This window comes from Orussus abietinus, unplaced genomic scaffold, assembly GCF_000612105.2.
Source record: "Orussus abietinus isolate OABI.00-Male unplaced genomic scaffold, Oabi_2.0 scaffold2, whole genome shotgun sequence".
NCBI lineage: Eukaryota > Metazoa > Arthropoda > Insecta > Hymenoptera > Orussidae > Orussus > Orussus abietinus.
The window spans coordinates 1,938,279-1,953,920 of record NW_019396012.1 but is presented as its reverse complement, the minus strand read 5'-3'; the positions used below and the strand labels follow the sequence as shown (position 1 = coordinate 1,953,920).

The 15,642-nt window shown below is 38.8% G+C and overlaps 5 protein-coding genes across 6 annotated transcripts; 2 read left to right on the top strand and 3 right to left on the bottom strand.

Moving 5' to 3' along the window:
• Window positions 1–25: 25 nt before the first annotated feature.
• Window positions 26–1,157, bottom strand: LOC105700554 (multifunctional methyltransferase subunit TRM112-like protein). The gene is made up of 3 exons (XM_012426492.2): window positions 829–1,157; window positions 620–721; window positions 26–510 (listed from the first exon to the last, which is right to left on the bottom strand). Exons 1-3 carry the CDS (start codon window positions 904–906, stop codon window positions 316–318), a joined length of 375 nt encoding a protein of 124 aa, XP_012281915.1. The 5' UTR covers window positions 907–1,157; the 3' UTR covers window positions 26–315.
• Window positions 1,158–1,317: 160 nt separating this feature from the next.
• On the bottom strand, window positions 1,318–9,371 carry LOC105700552 (ER degradation-enhancing alpha-mannosidase-like protein 3). Its single transcript, XM_012426490.1, has 18 exons — window positions 9,085–9,371; window positions 8,305–8,946; window positions 8,175–8,220; window positions 7,991–8,091; window positions 7,880–7,919; window positions 7,692–7,804; window positions 7,474–7,627; window positions 7,245–7,373; window positions 7,015–7,186; window positions 6,775–6,932; window positions 6,607–6,711; window positions 6,182–6,526; window positions 5,951–6,112; window positions 5,766–5,864; window positions 5,372–5,692; window positions 5,088–5,301; window positions 4,899–5,011; window positions 1,318–4,489 (listed from the first exon to the last, which is right to left on the bottom strand). The coding sequence occupies exons 2-18, from the start codon at window positions 8,430–8,432 to the stop codon at window positions 2,945–2,947; spliced, it is 3,945 nt and encodes a 1,314-aa protein (XP_012281913.1). The 5' UTR covers window positions 8,433–8,946; window positions 9,085–9,371; the 3' UTR covers window positions 1,318–2,944.
• Window positions 9,372–9,396: 25 nt separating this feature from the next.
• LOC105700555 (electron transfer flavoprotein regulatory factor 1) lies at window positions 9,397–9,994 on the top strand. The gene is made up of 2 exons (XM_012426493.1): window positions 9,397–9,553; window positions 9,624–9,994. The coding sequence occupies exons 1-2, from the start codon at window positions 9,515–9,517 to the stop codon at window positions 9,828–9,830; spliced, it is 246 nt and encodes an 81-aa protein (XP_012281916.1). The 5' UTR covers window positions 9,397–9,514; the 3' UTR covers window positions 9,831–9,994.
• A 50-nt stretch (window positions 9,995–10,044) lies between these two features.
• On the top strand, window positions 10,045–11,185 carry LOC105700553 (trafficking protein particle complex subunit 2-like protein). Of its 2 annotated transcripts, XM_023434581.1 has the most exons (6): window positions 10,045–10,204; window positions 10,275–10,447; window positions 10,516–10,603; window positions 10,683–10,762; window positions 10,867–10,936; window positions 11,030–11,185. In XM_023434581.1, exons 1-5 carry the CDS (start codon window positions 10,172–10,174, stop codon window positions 10,907–10,909), a joined length of 417 nt encoding a protein of 138 aa, XP_023290349.1. In that variant the 5' UTR covers window positions 10,045–10,171; the 3' UTR covers window positions 10,910–10,936; window positions 11,030–11,185. The 2 variants fall into 2 exon arrangements, with proteins under 2 accessions (XP_023290349.1, XP_012281914.1); XM_012426491.2 differs by lacking the exon at window positions 11,030–11,185 and having other exon boundaries at window positions 10,046–10,204; window positions 10,867–10,988.
• Window positions 11,186–13,583: 2,398 nt separating this feature from the next.
• On the bottom strand, window positions 13,584–15,360 carry LOC105700474 (vesicular inhibitory amino acid transporter). Its single transcript, XM_012426312.1, has 3 exons — window positions 15,086–15,360; window positions 14,842–14,971; window positions 13,584–14,768 (listed from the first exon to the last, which is right to left on the bottom strand). The coding sequence occupies exons 1-3, from the start codon at window positions 15,358–15,360 to the stop codon at window positions 13,584–13,586; spliced, it is 1,590 nt and encodes a 529-aa protein (XP_012281735.1).
• Between the last annotated feature and the right edge of the window lie 282 nt (window positions 15,361–15,642).

Here is a 15,642-nt window from a genome sequence, read left to right as displayed (position 1 = left end):
TTATTATGTCAGTGTATACACTTGATTTTTAAGGTATTCCAAGATTTATTAAATTCAGATATTTTGGTTTTCGTACTTCTATTCCATTGGCATTAACAGATATAACTTAAATCATATAGGGACAACAAATATTTTTAATGCAAATTGACCTTATAACATTACCCTATTAAATTTTATCAGTTTCCATAATTTTGCTTTTCTTTAAAGTTGTTAGAATACTTAAAATTTGAGTTCCCCAAAATGTTTCCAATGCATAACAAAGATTAGTTCAAATTTTGCACGTAAATTATCTGTTGAAATTTATTCTAACGAATCCTAAACCTCATCTTCATTTAATAGCATGTTCGGAATACCATCATTGATTGGAAACTTTCTTCCAGACTCTGGACACAGTAAGTCTCCATTTATAACTTCAACTTCTAATAAAACATGATGCACCATCTTCAAGAAGTCTTCATTCGTCTCAAAGTCTTGTACCAAAGTTTGAGGCAATCCACCGACGTGTCCTATCTGTCGCAAAGTTAATACATAGAAATTAGCAAAAAATCATATCTAGATATTTATTAACTATCAAACTGATTAATCGATAATACGTAATGGATGAATTAATAATACTTACACTCTCTGCTGCTTTCCATAGTGTGTCCCAGTCTAATTTCGGTATTATTCTCGCGATAAATTCAGAATTAAAATCTACCTCAGACACTTTGATGTCCTTTGCCTGTAAAAGAAGATTGCGTCTGTACACGATTGATCTACGCATGTGGTCGAAACTAACCTCAAAAAGTCCAACACACTGCAACTAATGTTACGATATTTAATACTTACCACAATTCCCAGAGGGTAGCCGACTGTCACACCTTTCAAGCACTTTGAGGTCAACATATTGTGCGTTAAGAGTTTCATTTTTTTTCTTAAATCGAGATCTTTTGCGTACGCTCGTGAAACAGTATCTGAAATCACTTGAGACTACGTCTGGAGTATTGTGTCGTGTAATGTGCAAACGCGGAAAAACCGATGCGGTAAACGCACGGGTGCACTTTGAAGCGAAAATCAATATCTCAATATTGATTGGGAAAACCTTTTCGCAACTTAAATATTTGGAGAAATACGCGAGAAAACGTTACATTGTACAAAGTTATTACAAACTTGAAGACCACGAGTTACCAGACACAGATGTCACTTTTTTTTAGAAGAGGTTAGGTGAGAATTGATATTACTTTCAGTTTAATTAACACATTGCAACAGTATAAAAACTAATAATATGGTAAATTAATCGTGTTATAATGATAACCATCAAATAGACCAGGATACAAATTTGCTTACAATTATTTTATGTTTATTATACTGTACAATATTGCGGTACATACCGCCTTCAAGTTCGGTAACATTCATAGGTCTTACAAAGCGTTACATCGTTGAATAGATCTTAACGCTGAATCAACTCGATCTCTGCGAATGGGATAATGCTATTAACTTTATAGGTTATACGGAAGACCATCGTCTGAAAAATATTTGAAGAATCTCCCTAACTTCTCATATTCTGCACAAAGTACTCTTGACAAACTTATGGTGATCCCTCCCCCGTTACACGTTATCGCTCATGAAATATTTCACTTGTTGCAACTTCTACTCGGTACAACTAACGCCAGATCTTGTGATACACGTTACATTTGTTTTATACAAACACTGCCTCTCGTCGGTATGTTATATCACATTTTATACAGCAGGTATCCCACAAAACTTTCAGGAATAAGTTTCACACACTGCGATACAACTTGGACTAGCATTGACTCAAGGTATATATTATCCAAATCATTCTACATGGATAATTATCCCCTAAAGGACAAGTTTTTTTTTATGCAGCTCTAATTGACTTTTGACAGATGAGAATCTTTGGAAAGAATATACCTTTCATCATAGGTTAATCGTACAAGAGGTATAACTTTGAGGTGTTAGAATGGAAACGATTTCAGCAGAAGTTACTTATTGTAAGAAAACAATAGTCGATGCCTCATGTACAGCTGACAATTAAACAAGTACATATGTACACACTGATAAATAACACATTAATGGTAAAGTGTTACAGGGAGCTTATCAATTGCGAACATAGATTACCAGTGAAGTGTATGCAGACTGTAATAAAACTGCATTGAACAAGTAAAAATATACATACATACACATTCTAAGTGAATGTAACGATCGAAATTAACTCGTACTCTTGACTTTCTTTCCTTCTGGTTTTGCATGATATTCTACTTTGGTTATAGAAATATGTTCGTTTCAGGTAAACTGTATGTTAAATACACTTATGCATTCAATAATATACAACTTGTGTACGTTCGATGCCCATGTGTGCATGTATCTTACAGACTTAATCCATAGGACACAACCTCAAGACAGTCTATCCGTTGCTTCGATCTGAATAAGGGTTATCACGAATGAATGGAAATTTTCACATAATCATAGGATACCAGTCATTGCTTTTGTTAAAGGTCCGTAATTAAACTATTTTTTGAAGAAATACAGAATTATTTACAGTTTTATTTTTGAGTAGCCAAGGTTAATGCAAAGGTAAAAAAAAGTCGACTTCCAACAAAATGAGTTATGCCCTTGTTAAGCAGATTTATTTCTAATCATAGGACGATTCTATCAAGAAAATGTTCACTGATTTTTGCAACAAGCCCGCGAAATCGACTCAATGTCCAAAGTAGAGTATCTCTGAAAAATAATTGAGCAGTCATGCCCTCGCCTCTTAATATAATGCAGTTTGGAGCAGTCAGTTGTCTTATGCAAAACTTAAAGCATTGACTACTCTGAAGCCTTTTCATCTCATTAAAGCTATTAGAAAAGAAGTATCGTTAAGAGGACAACAGCGGACAACGTCAGAGATGCATTTTCCATCTTCAGAAAAATATTATATCGATATATTAATCTACCATCTCTATAGTTCATCTTTTGACTGTGGTTTAGTATCTTTTTCCATTAAGCTTTGCTCATCACTAACAAATGATTCATTCTGTTCAAGTTTGGAAAGCGCTTCAACTACCTTTTCTTCCTTTAGGTTTGTTAATGAAGATTTTGAATCTTCCACCGATTGGATAGGGTCAATAACATTAATAGGATCTAGCCCTTGAAGGTCGAATTGATTAGTTTCACTATTTTTGATATGCTTGATCTTGTTTTCGGTATCTTCTAACACTCTTTCTTCATTGTCAGAAATTGATGACGAATAGCCTGATTCTACAAAAGCGTTTAATTCATCCGAGTTGATTTGCTCTTCTTGCCGATTAATTTTATCCTCAGTTTCAGGCAACGTAAATTTCTTGGTCATCTCATAATAGTGATATTCTAGTGGAGGAAGCTTATGAATATTTCCTTCATCGATGCTTATAAAATCATTATTGGACCATCTATTTTTGTTATTTCGATAATTTTCATTATAATCCATTGTTATCCCTTCCCATTCCCCTTCACTATAAGTTTTTTTATTAGCTGCCTGAAATTTATTGGCAGCTTTTGTAATCTGTTCGAATATAAAATACCAAAATTTATTAAAGCCAAGCACTATTTCGTCTGGGATGGCAATATTGTTATTAATTTTTTTGTTAAAGTAATCCTCCGTTTTAAATACTGTCCCTAGAGTGCTTTTGCCCGTAAATGCGCCTACAAGTACGTCTCGAGCATACCAGGTTTGTCCATAATCTATCAATATCTCCGGGTTGGTAGTTTGTATCAGTGTTCGGATATCATCCATCACAGAAATGCGTTGCTTGATCACCTCATCCTTCCCAGCAACTGCAACCTGCAGTAGTTTTCTTCGAAGAAACGCGTAATTAATGAATCGTAAGTCATCGATTATCAAGTGGCTCAGAAGTTGATGCATCGGCATGCTGTGAGGCATTTCCTGTAGCAGCTTCACAATCAATAATTTCAAGAAATCTGCACTGTCTAGCTTCGTTAATAAATGCTGCTTTAATGCTTCCCGTCTACGAAATGCTGAGATCTTCTCTGGTGTGACGATCCAAGGATGTGGCAGTATTTGACTTAAGTCCTTCAGGCACCAGGAAATGATCGAGAAAATATCAGAGTCAGGTTTACCTTCAGTGTCGGTATAGGACTCGGTACGATTCTTCTGCTGATTCTTCATGAGCAAGAACTTCGTTTCACAACTTATGATCATCATTTTAAATGTCGAGTGTTTCAGACTGCTTGAGTAGATGGTGTCAACCATCATATATCTCGGGTCTTGCACGTACTTATCGAACGCTAAAGGAAGTTGCCTTGCTTCCACAGTTTCGACAGATTTTAAGGAGGTCACAGAGATGTGTGCAAACCCATCCGGCACGCTCGGCGAAAATACCGCTTGCAAATGTGCATATCTTATGGTGAACTCCTTCCCGTCTTGCGTGTCAGAAGTCGCGAGCTCCTCGATCGATTTCTCGTCCGGCGCTTTTTGTTTGGACAATACGTCCGAGGAGTCTCGGTTCTATCACAGAAAATGCGACGAAAACCAATTAAAGAGAGAGAACAAAATACGGATTCGGTATTGATGTTAGAATTTAATGTAAAACTGCTCAAGGAATGTATTTACACGGTACTCTCCCAACCTCTCGTGGTTCGAATACAAAATCGTGGGCAGTGATTAGTGCCAACCGTACCAACATGTCAGGCATGTGCTCAGTTGTCTCACTCCGCTCGCATTAATAATGTTTTTAAGTTAGAATTAATGCATCGCTCTCAAGGTAAATGCAACTAAGCAACATTCTTACTCGCATACGTACTTCTATACATACACAGCGTTAAAGCATACGCATATGCTACCGTTTTAATTTCGATATAATCCAAAGTGCAAGACGTTCGACGAATATTATAATCAAACACCATCGAATACAGACCTGTGGAACCATGTGTTGTGCGATGAAATCCTTGAAGGAACCTTTAATCCGCGTTAACAACGACGAGGTATCCAATGGTTTAATTGGTACTCCGTCCAGTGATATATAATCGCCTGTAAGCAGATGGTACATAGGTAGCTATTGAACAAGCTGAAGTTTTTAGGTTAATAGTAATAATATATAAATTACCTATCGTCACTGTAAGATCACCACCGTTTTGAACGATAGCTAACAGTAACACTTGAGCTTCCGCATTGAAGAGGAAGATCAGAGGAATTGTCACGTCATCAATTTCCTTTCCATCACCGGACATTGTGAGCATCACTGATTTTGCGACACTTGACGTAGCGACATTATCAAACACCATGCCTGCTATTGCGCCAGCTTTCTGAATTATACGAGCCTGCAATCAAGGTGGTTAATGAAAAAGTCAAAGAATGTTGTGCCGCAAAGTGCTACAGATATAACCTTACCTTATCAGCGAATGTACAGCTACCACGTTCTACGATTGCTATTTTACCAACAACTTCTGATGGATTTAACAGATCGCTGCAACTGGTTAAAGGTATCGCGAAAACCACGTTCCCGGTAACCTTGGCATCAGGGCCACGTAGGTCAGGTCCAAAATGAGCTGGTCCAGCCAATAGCTTTATTTCTTCAGGAGGTTGCGAGCCAGGCTTTATAAATGTCACCGTTCGTGGCCTGGTCTTCGACTGTTGACTCTGCGATTTACTGAGTTCAACCATCTCTTGCATAAAGAGTAAACCTTCCTCCGCATCCTGTGGAGTCTTCGCCTGAAACGTTAAATTTAATTAAATAAGCAGTGCTACGATGACTCAGGTAAATTTCATCATTGGTACAACATACATTGGAAAAAGTATGAAGAAGCTGAATTCGCCCGTCTGACAATGTCAAAATCGTTATTCCCATGTCACTCAGTATCGTTAAATGTTCCAAATTATTTGCCTATAGAGAAACGTGAATTCGTGTAAATAATTTAGGGAGAGTGTGGAGTAAAGTTTATGTTTAACATTCAGAAATCGAGCATTTACCCGAAATTCAGATGCACTCAGCCTACGTTTCATTGTTCGTCGTGGGCACACGTCTTCTACCATGTTCCTCAGTGGTTGCCTCACAGAGGCTGGAAACAAATGTAGACTGTTTGGACAAGCTCTATCAAACTCGTCCACATAAACAACATCCTTCTCCAAGTCCTACGTGTGACAAAAAATATAAATTAAATATTAAAATTAAGTGAATAGACAGAGATAAGGTCTGCTTACCGAGGAGACATTTGTTCTCAGTGAAGCTAAAGTCAACGGTAGAAGGTGTCCTTCCGTGGTAAATATAAATTCATCTAAATCCAGTACCAAATCGTTGGGTTCAGCAAACAACAGGAACAAGTACTTGAATGTTTCGGAGAGTACAAAACTGTCCATGGTATCGTCGTGTTTGTTAGTCCTGACATCTGAGACTGCAGCGTACCCACAAGGCACTCTAGCATATGTCTGCAAGCTTTTCAGTACTTTGCGACCTACTCCCAGATAATACTGATCTCCAGTAGCTCTGTACAGGAAATACGTTGATTCCAGAAACTCGGGTCGCAATGGATGATGACCCCAATGAACCTGGTTCGATTAATGTAATTAAAACTTGTGCTATATATAAAAAATAATTCTCAGTCTCAAAACAGATCCTCAAAGTGTACCTGAAAATCAGTAGTGAATGCTTCTGGAATAAAGTTATGCCTTTGCATTACTTGGTAGAGCATTTCATGAGTCTCTACTGCCGGCTTTATATCACCTTTCAACACCTGTGAATGAATAATGAGGTGAAGAAGAATTGCATCGGAGAAATGAAATATGTATTACCCTACCTGTAAGCCGGGCCAAAAAGCCAATAACGCGTCCATAAAATGTTTAGAATTTGTGTGTGGCCTATGCATATGTACATCCAACAACATCGGTCCTTGACTCACGTACTTCATTATAGCTTGATAGTGTTTGTTAAAACGTCCTAAGTACTTCTCGTCACCTGATAAGAAGTAATAAATAATATATACAGGATTTATTTTAGGTTTATCGTTCATTATATAATAGGAGGGGGATGTGCTTACCGAGAAGAATATACGCTTTTAAACAATACTCATAATAAGAATCTATTCCTGCACCAACTCCAGAATCACGTCGCACCCAGTCACCGGAATGAACATTTAGCACCGAACCCATTAGATCGGTTCCTCGATGCCTTAATCGCCATAAAACGTCCATAGCTTTTTGCGCCTTTTCCTGTTAATTAAAATTGTGTAAGCAACGAATTTCAAGGCTTTAAATAATTATGCTTTACCTCGAACACGAATTCACCGGTAAGACGAGATAAGGCAGCCATTTCTAGAATCATACTTCCGGCACAGGCGGTGCACGTTTCTCTGGTCATTTCGATAGGCACTCCTTTCATACCGTTTTTCAGGTTTATCTGTAGTAAGTCATACGACAATGTACAAAACCACATTATGAACATCAGTGATTGTGTGTGATTTACATATTTGCTTCGGAACGTGGCATTTGCTACTCACTCTTCCAAATGGTATCCCAGTGGTTGTATTGAATGCTGGAAGAAATCTATATCCCAAATCTTTAGCGAGGTTCAAAAGTTCTCCCCTGTACCATGACATTATGTCGGCTCTTTGCTGTAAATATTCTGCCAAAATGTGTCCACTCAAAAGGCCCCTGTAAAAGATAATATTTTTAGAATATAAATCAACCAAGTTAGTCCATTTGAAATATTACTCACCCTAGCATCCTGATATTTGTTTCAAACAAAGAAACAACAATGTCCGAATCGAAAGTGACATCTCTTGCTATCAGTTTGACTGCGTTCTCAAATTCTTCCAAATCGCCTAATACCTGATACATTATAATTTTTATTATCGAAGCTGTTAAGAGGTCATAAAATTCAGAAGTAAAATAGCTCTAGCTTACCACAAGCGTGTCTAATGTATCTACCAAGGTTAGCGAGAAACTGCAACATTGAAAATTTTTAATCATGCCAATAGAAACGATAGAATCAGTTGAGATTTATATTGCTCTTACTTTCCAAGGGTGGAGTCGATGTCTCCCCTGTGTGGCTCGGAACCTCGGTACCTTCCTTTGCAACTTAAAGGCATTAACTCATCGGCAGGGTAAGCATTGTCCTGTAAATATTAAACAATCAGCATTTATTGCTGCATTCTGTTAGAAATATCGTTTCTTTAAGATGTGAAGCAGCAAAGTTTACCATGTATGCATTGTAGGCATGATAAAACATGTCTCTGGCTTCTTCCCTGAAAAATTGAATAATGTGACATTAGATATGTATAGATTCAATTGTACGATATAATAAATAATTTTACTTAAAATATACTAACTTGAGTGCCTCCCGCTCATCTTTGCTCATATATTCAAGTGGGTTCGTATCGGTATTAGGACTGGCTATTAACACTTGGAATCGGCATCCGAGTAAGAGTAAGCTCCAAAAGAGAGATTCACGAGCCATATTTGCATGAGAAACATGCACCTGTCTTTGTCAAGATCTTGACGGCAAAATGACATTCATCTCTCTTGGAGAAAAAAGGAGATCAGAAAGGAAGTTATGATAAAGGTACGGTTCGATTAACAATGTTCAGGGTAAACAAGTGTAACAAAAATTGACGCAAAGTGATAAATTATAATCACAAGTGTTTTTGAAATGCAAAGTTGCTCCAAGAATGCTCCAGGGATTATGCCAAATGCACAAGATGCAAAATTCGTTCCGACACTTACAATTTCCAAAGTTAATCAATACGTCTTTTTGGAAATTAAATTATCAAGGTCACCGACAAGACAAGAGCATGGACGTGTGCAGAGATTAGAGACAAAGAGACCTCGAAGGTGTTATTGTAACTCTGCGACGTATTTCCAGCATTAACTGTAATTAATCCTAAACTCGTACAGTGCTCTGCTATCGAAGATAAGGAGGTGGGCGATTACATATCATTCCAACGGCTGATGAAACTACTTCTGAGTGGAGCCTGGAACAAATGTCCAAGTCTAAAGCGTGTTACTGCTACTTTAGTCTTACATATTGGCTTCTTATTTTAATATAGCTTTTGAACTTTTCCTCATTGTTAAAGGAGACACGATCAGGCAATTCTAACGAGCGGTCTTACCTTTTTTGCAAACTTCTGCCGGAAGTCGGTAAAGCTGTGCAAATACACTCCCGGAAAATTGGATCAAGCAGTATTTTATCTCGCGTTGTGAGGTTAGGGGGTCTCGGAAGATTTTACTGGCCTAGATCGAGACTCGCCTAGCTTGATCTCCGGATCGATCTTAATTTCACGGACTCGCGGAAGTCTCCGTCGAGGAAGGGGAAGTCAGCTGCGACTACCTGCTTCTTTCGTGGCGATTGAACTTGATCGTAGCCCGACGTAGTTAACTCTACCCAGCGATGACACCGTGGTGTCACTCGACGCACCAGCAAAGTGTCAGCTGGCCACATGGGTGGAGGTGGTAGCTGGCAAAGTCGGCGCAAAGGGGAGGGGGGCATTGTTAACAATACATTAAGTTGATAACTATGCTTGTAGAGGATTGCCATACGTAATGTCTCAACGAACCAAGGTTATCGACTTGTACAAAACGGTAACTAATCAATTTATAAAAGCTAACATGAGATATTCGAGAATAAAACATTTGTCTTCTAACGTTTCAGCTGCTGCACTTGGGACGAGAATACCCCAAGGGCTACGACTTTTTTCGAATTAGACTCAAAAAGGTCTTTCAAAAAAATGGGAACGAAACCGACCCAGAGAAAATTGAAAAAATGCTTGCCCATGGCAATTTTGTCATTAAGGAACTGGAAGCATTGTATATGCTTCGAAAGTATAGGACTCTAAAGAAAAGATACTACGATCAGTAGTTTAATGAATGATCGTAAGGGCTGTGTTGTAAATGTATATTTTTCGTACATTGAAAATATTTATGTATACTGAATGCCGTTCTTAGTCGTTTTTATAGTTAAAAATAATTTGTATACTGTGTAAATATGTTCTCCAAAAGTTAAATAAATTGGTTTGAGAGTTACTCGTTCACGCGCTATTTGGAACGTACATAACCTATAACTGTGGTTAAAGGGCTTGTGACGTTTGGACAGGTTTGACGTTTGAAGGCGATGAGAGTTATTAATTTACTTGTATAAATGCAGGAATAGGAATAATTTGAGTTGTCACGCTTCTGGACGAATTCTTCATTCGTATTAGAATGGCTGTGTGCATAGCAGTAATTGGTAAAGACGTAAGTACATTTTTTCTAGGCTACTTTTAAGGTTAAATTACTGTTCAGGACAAGTTAATGTATTTTACAGAATTCTCCAAAGTATATTAGGTGCTCCGATGATTCGGCAGCATTACAGTTTCATTATAAAGTTCATACTTCTATTGATATCATAGAAGAGAAGTTAAATGTTGGAAAGAAAGCAGTCGTTGACAGCAGGGAACTCTATCTGGGATTACTATGTTCTACAGAAGAGTATAAAATGTAATTCAGTATGTTTTATTTAAAGACATTAGTATTTGATGATGACTCATTTTACACTATTCTTCTAGATTTGGATATGCCACAAATACAAAAATTAAGTTCGTAATGCTATTGCAATCAACGAACACCTTGTTACGGGACAATGAAGTTAGAATGGTATTATTTTGTGATTTTTACTGGATGTATTATTGAATCAGGTACATTAATATGTTACTAATAAAGATATTGATATTAGATTTTTAGAAAATTACATGCTGCCTATGCAAATGCAGTGTGTAATCCATTTTACATTCCTGGCGATCAAATCACGTCGAAGTGAGTATCAAATGTAATATAAATTAGAAATATTTCTATACATGGACGTATTTTTTACATCATGTCGAGAATATTAATGAGAACTATTTCCACTTATCTTTCAGAGCTTTCGATTCAGCTGTAATGGAAATAATGGGTCTCGTATGACCCTCGGCAACATTTTCAAAATAAAGTGTACAGTATTTAATTTACATAAATTTACCAAATAAAAATATTAAGATGTTAACATAGCAAAATTCTTAACATCAACTACTTTATTAATTTCGGTCAATGGTTACTAGGTTGTTTTATCCAAAAACCCCAATGAGCAAATTTTTGTCCATTTTCTTCTTCCGTGGGTCCTCGAAATACTTTAATTTTTACACGAGGTATATCTATAAGAAATAAATAGCATTGCATCGATTTGACATTGTTCATATTAAATAGTATTTTTATTAGTTCCTTACCATCTCCTTCAGCGAAAATAGGCCGTGATTTTTCCTCCTCGTCAGCGTAGACAGTCATCGTCATGATTAATATGTACCACATGAGAAACAGCATTTTACCCTGTTTAAATATACAAATGATTAGAATCGACAGATATTTATATTTCTGTTAACTTACTAGGAGCTGCATCGCGATTACAAAAGCCGAACTGAGTATCTAGCTTGATTGAAATGGCCTTTTATGTGGCGATGAGAAGCATTTAGAGCATGACAATTCACTCGGGCGTTCGCTAGGTTTTTCGGAGAGAAAGTATTTCTTTTTTTAAGTTTTGCGGTTTTAATACCAGCTTATATACTTTCTAGAGCAAGGAAATATTTTATAACATTTCGTTATACTTCGGAAACGTATGTACATGATACATAAATTCGTCCGCACGGGAATAAATAGCAGAAACGTAAAATTTCGATAATGTATTTTCATTTCTGTAATACGGAAGCCGCTTACATCATTTGTAACTCCTATTATAGTCTATATATTTAACTATAACGTTAACAAAATCGGGTCCAAACTGACACAAAAGTGTTACACGGATGCGGAAGCACATGAAACCCAAAGTGGGAAATAGTCAGGTCTTAACGTTTATATATTTATATATGTATATCACTTTAATTACATCATTTACCATACGGTAGTCGAACGCGCTAAGTTCGATCGACTATGGAAATACAAAAACGATGTCAAACTATGTTAACTCACTGCTTCTTGAAATGAAACTCTTCGTTCTTTTATTCTGAACGACTTCCTACAGCTTTATTTATAATACACGTAGATGACGTTGCTGCTATGTAATCACTTGTTTGCACGGAGTACATCTTAGACAATGGGTAACTATAATTAAAAGTAATTAAAAATTTACGCATTGGTTGAATGAAAATAAATAAAAAGTGCCCAGCCTACTCGAATGTTAATATTCATAACAGGGTCGATTAAACCTTCTCATTTGGGTTATTTAATTGTTGCAAACAAGCGATCAAACACCAGACATTTACTTATAAATATTCTCATTATAGATCCTAATACAACGTTTCTTTTTATTGTCACTGACAATACACATGGCATCTTACGCATTTTATACGATTCGTCGTTTTGGAAGACATCACTGGAAGACTCACGTTACGATAACAACATGATTAAGGAGCTCATCCTCAACATTTCTTTGTCTTTGCATAGATATGCGTTTTGATTCTCTTCGACGCCTTCAAGAATTCCGAACAGAAGAGTTGTCGTCGACATGTGACATTAACTGAATCCGACGTTCCTGCACTGCAAGACCTATGCGTACTAATTATCACTTCGACTGATGTGGGTCTTATCGTCGGATAAGACTGGAAGACGATGGATTATATCTCTATGATCATACGTAACTTTCTGATATATTTATAGTTCTCTTCGACCGTACGGTAAACGTGGAATGGAAACTTCTCCATATTTACTTAAATAGAGTAAAAATAAATACAATAACTAGTACGATATGCAAGGGATATACATAGTCATAAACTACGAGAATTACTCTACCAATACTTCAATGAGCCAAGAAAATTCATCTCGACGTCCGATTTCTTCTGCAACAAAAAATTGCTCGAACGGTCTACGATCTTTCGAGGAAAAAAAAAAAAAAAATGAAATTCAAACTGTACGGTAAATTCAAGAAATCCCTTTTCTACGCGTACTGGTCTTATGGTCAACATTTACGTCGGATACGACTCGCGATACAATTATAAAATCCAAGGAAACCTATATAACAATAGTTAACTCGCACAGTTCCTTGCATTTCTCGCTGACCTAAACTCGGAAGACATCGTTCTTATTTTTTAAGATATTGTCACGATCACTGTGCGCACTAAGAGCTAAGGCCTACAAGCCCTTAAGCGGACGTCCTTTTCCAAGGGACGATGCCACGGAAGGAGAAGGAAAATGGGACTTTTAACGAGCGATCCTACTCTTCCTTGTGTCGGCGCGAGAAAAACATTTCAAAAACGCTCTATTTATCATAGATCGAACCATGTAAAATATGAGCGATGGAAGACGTTGGATTAAGTGCCTTACAAATCCCGTGATATACATTGTACATTGTACAATACGCGCGCAACGTATCACGAAGCGAGCCTTAATTCGATCTCGATGCATCTATCTGCTTAAGATCGGAACAATGGAAGACATTGGATCAGGGATGTTCAAATCCCGAATTACGAGACATCCGTGCAAGATTCCAGCGAACCAGGCACGACTTATCGTCGACCAATTTACATAAAATCTGAACGATTGACTAGTTTCGATTAGGAATCTCCCCGGAGCTTACACCGCGCGATTTTCATTCTATATTCTAGAAAACGATCTAGAAGGGTAAACCGATTTCGAAGGCCTTTATAAGAGCCGTTCCGGAGTCGTAAACCCCGATGACACCGAAGAGAACCCCCAGAAATATAACAAGGCAATCATACGCGACCGCGCTCCTTTCCATGGAGTTCCTCTTAAGTTTGAGATGAAAGTAGCAGGGCCATATGAAGGAGAGCATGGTGCCGGTGAAAGACCCGATGAATCCCATGAGGATGCTGAAATGAGGGATGAAAATGGCCATGAGAATAGTGAAGACGATAACCCCTACCCTCCAAGCTAGTCCCCAGACTTTGAGCTCCCTATCCACGGTCCAAATGGTCGGAAAGATGGTCTTCGGCTTCCCCCTGAAGAAGGCCCTTTCCAGCAGCTCGCAGGCCGCGTAATAGGGCAAGGGATACGACAAGATGGCTTTAACGACGAGGCAAAAATTAACGAGGCCCTTAAAGCCAGCCGAGTGGAGATTATTGGTGATCACCTGTTGGGTGTCGTACTGGAAGGTGAGGAAGCAAATCCAGCCGAAGAGGGACTTGAAGGCCGCGGCGGCGATGTGGCTCCAGTTCAGCATCCAGTCGAACTTGGACCGATCTTCCATGTTTCCCTCGAGAGTAGGCAGGAAGATCTGCGAGGTGTAGCTGAACACGATTACACCCAGGGAGATGGGGAAGGTCTTCATGTCGATAGTCCACTTGACTTTCGACCAGCCCCAGTCGCTTATCTCCAGAATACAGTAACCGATTATTATGGCGTTAATGAAGAGATGAGACATGGTGCACCAGAAGCTTAACACGGAGACGTGTTGCAGGGACTTCAGGAAGCCTAGGGGTATGAGGAAGATGCCTATCAGCATCATCCAGCTCCTGGTGTCGATGGCACCCTCGGGGAAGGTGCCGATCATCAGATCCCCGCACACTACCACGTAGAGGATGCACGTCATGAGGAGCTCGATTATCTGGGCGATGTTGACCGCCCTGGCTCCCCATGTCGGGCCAAAACATTCCTTTGCGATCGCCACGTAGGAGTCTCGTACCCTTACTCGTTGTCCCGTCGTGGTGTCCAACTCGTAGAGGCATTCCACGAGGATCTTACCGGTATAACAGCAGATATGAGCGATACCGACCATCGCCGCGATCGCCCAGTAACCACCGCGTAGCACGGCGAAGGGCAGTGACACGATGAACATGCCCTACAAAAATATTTCATGCTATGACTCTTAAAGAGAATCTCTTCTAATAATTCTAACGACCAACGAGTCGAACCTGGATGGCATTCGTTACGTTCCAGGCAGCTTGCCATTCGTTGATTTTCACCCCAGGACTCCCAAATTCCCCGCCGTCGTCGAACTCGCTGAATCCACCGCTGCTGAGACTTCCCGTTCTGATTTTGTCCCTTTTGAGTAGAAATAATTTAATGAGATAAATTATATTTCGTAAGAATTTCACGAGTTGTGAAGAAAAATAAATGATGAATTAGAGATGATCTAGGGAGTCGTTAACAACTGACCCGCTTCTTTGGTAGCTGAAGGAATCCTCTGCAACGGCCGCGTTGTTCTGATCCCTGTAGCCCTGTTCCCCGTTCATTGAGGTCATCTCCGTAGTCTCCTGACCTTCTCCAAAGGTCTTAAAATCACCATGCTGTCCCTGACCTTGTCCTCCTTCAGGGCCGCGGATCAGTTCTAGGCAAGGACTGTTCTCGGGCCATTTTGCCTTGAGCGTTTCCCAGGCGACGTTTATCGTTGCTCCGATGGAAGGAATGTAAAATCCCCGGAAATTCGCCATCTCAGGTGTTACCCTGGACAGAAATAAAGAATCCTTCAGAATATTCTTAATCATCCATTGTTCCACCCCGATATCTAGATAAAACGTGAAATACGGCGCTGCATTGTTTGGCGGTGAGGGATGATAAATGTCGCGGTGATGACTGAAAAGAGGAGGAAAAGAAGTAATTAAACGCGAATCCGAGTTGCACTTAAAATTAGACAGTCAAATCCTGGGACATTACCGGTGCTCGATTTAAATGGGGCAGCCATCTCTTGATCGAGGCTCTTAACATAATCAGGG

Excerpts from the sequence above, each read along its gene's own strand:
- LOC105700552 (XM_012426490.1), bottom strand. The coding sequence starts at position 8,432 with ATGGCTCGTGAATCTCTCTTTTGGAGCTTACTCTTACTCGGATGCCGA. Across the intron at positions 8,221-8,304 it reads GATGAGCGGGAGGCACTCAA|GGAAGAAGCCAGAGACATGT; the intron begins GTTAGTATATTT and ends TCAATTTTTCAG. Across the intron at positions 7,628-7,691 it reads ACAAATATCAGGATGCTAGG|GGGCCTTTTGAGTGGACACA; the intron begins GTGAGTAATATT and ends TATCTTTTACAG.
- LOC105700474 (XM_012426312.1), bottom strand. The coding sequence starts at position 15,360 with ATGGCGAATTTCCGGGGATTTTACATTCCTTCCATCGGAGCAACGATA. Across the intron at positions 14,972-15,085 it reads TTCAGCTACCAAAGAAGCGG|GGACAAAATCAGAACGGGAA; the intron begins GTCAGTTGTTAA and ends TCTACTCAAAAG. Across the intron at positions 14,769-14,841 it reads ACGTAACGAATGCCATCCAG|GGCATGTTCATCGTGTCACT; the intron begins GTTCGACTCGTT and ends ATATTTTTGTAG.
- LOC105700555 (XM_012426493.1), top strand. The coding sequence starts at position 9,515 with ATGTCTCAACGAACCAAGGTTATCGACTTGTACAAAACG. Across the intron at positions 9,554-9,623 it reads TTATCGACTTGTACAAAACG|CTGCTGCACTTGGGACGAGA; the intron begins GTAACTAATCAA and ends CTAACGTTTCAG.
- LOC105700554 (XM_012426492.2), bottom strand. The coding sequence starts at position 906 with ATGAAACTCTTAACGCACAATATGTTGACCTCAAAGTGCTTGAAAGGT. Across the intron at positions 722-828 it reads GCTACCCTCTGGGAATTGTG|GCAAAGGACATCAAAGTGTC; the intron begins GTAAGTATTAAA and ends CTTCTTTTACAG. Across the intron at positions 511-619 it reads TATGGAAAGCAGCAGAGAGT|ATAGGACACGTCGGTGGATT; the intron begins GTAAGTATTATT and ends ACTTTGCGACAG.
- LOC105700553 (XM_023434581.1), top strand. The coding sequence starts at position 10,172 with ATGGCTGTGTGCATAGCAGTAATTGGTAAAGAC. Across the intron at positions 10,205-10,274 it reads TAGCAGTAATTGGTAAAGAC|AATTCTCCAAAGTATATTAG; the intron begins GTAAGTACATTT and ends TGTATTTTACAG. Across the intron at positions 10,448-10,515 it reads TCTACAGAAGAGTATAAAAT|ATTTGGATATGCCACAAATA; the intron begins GTAATTCAGTAT and ends CTATTCTTCTAG.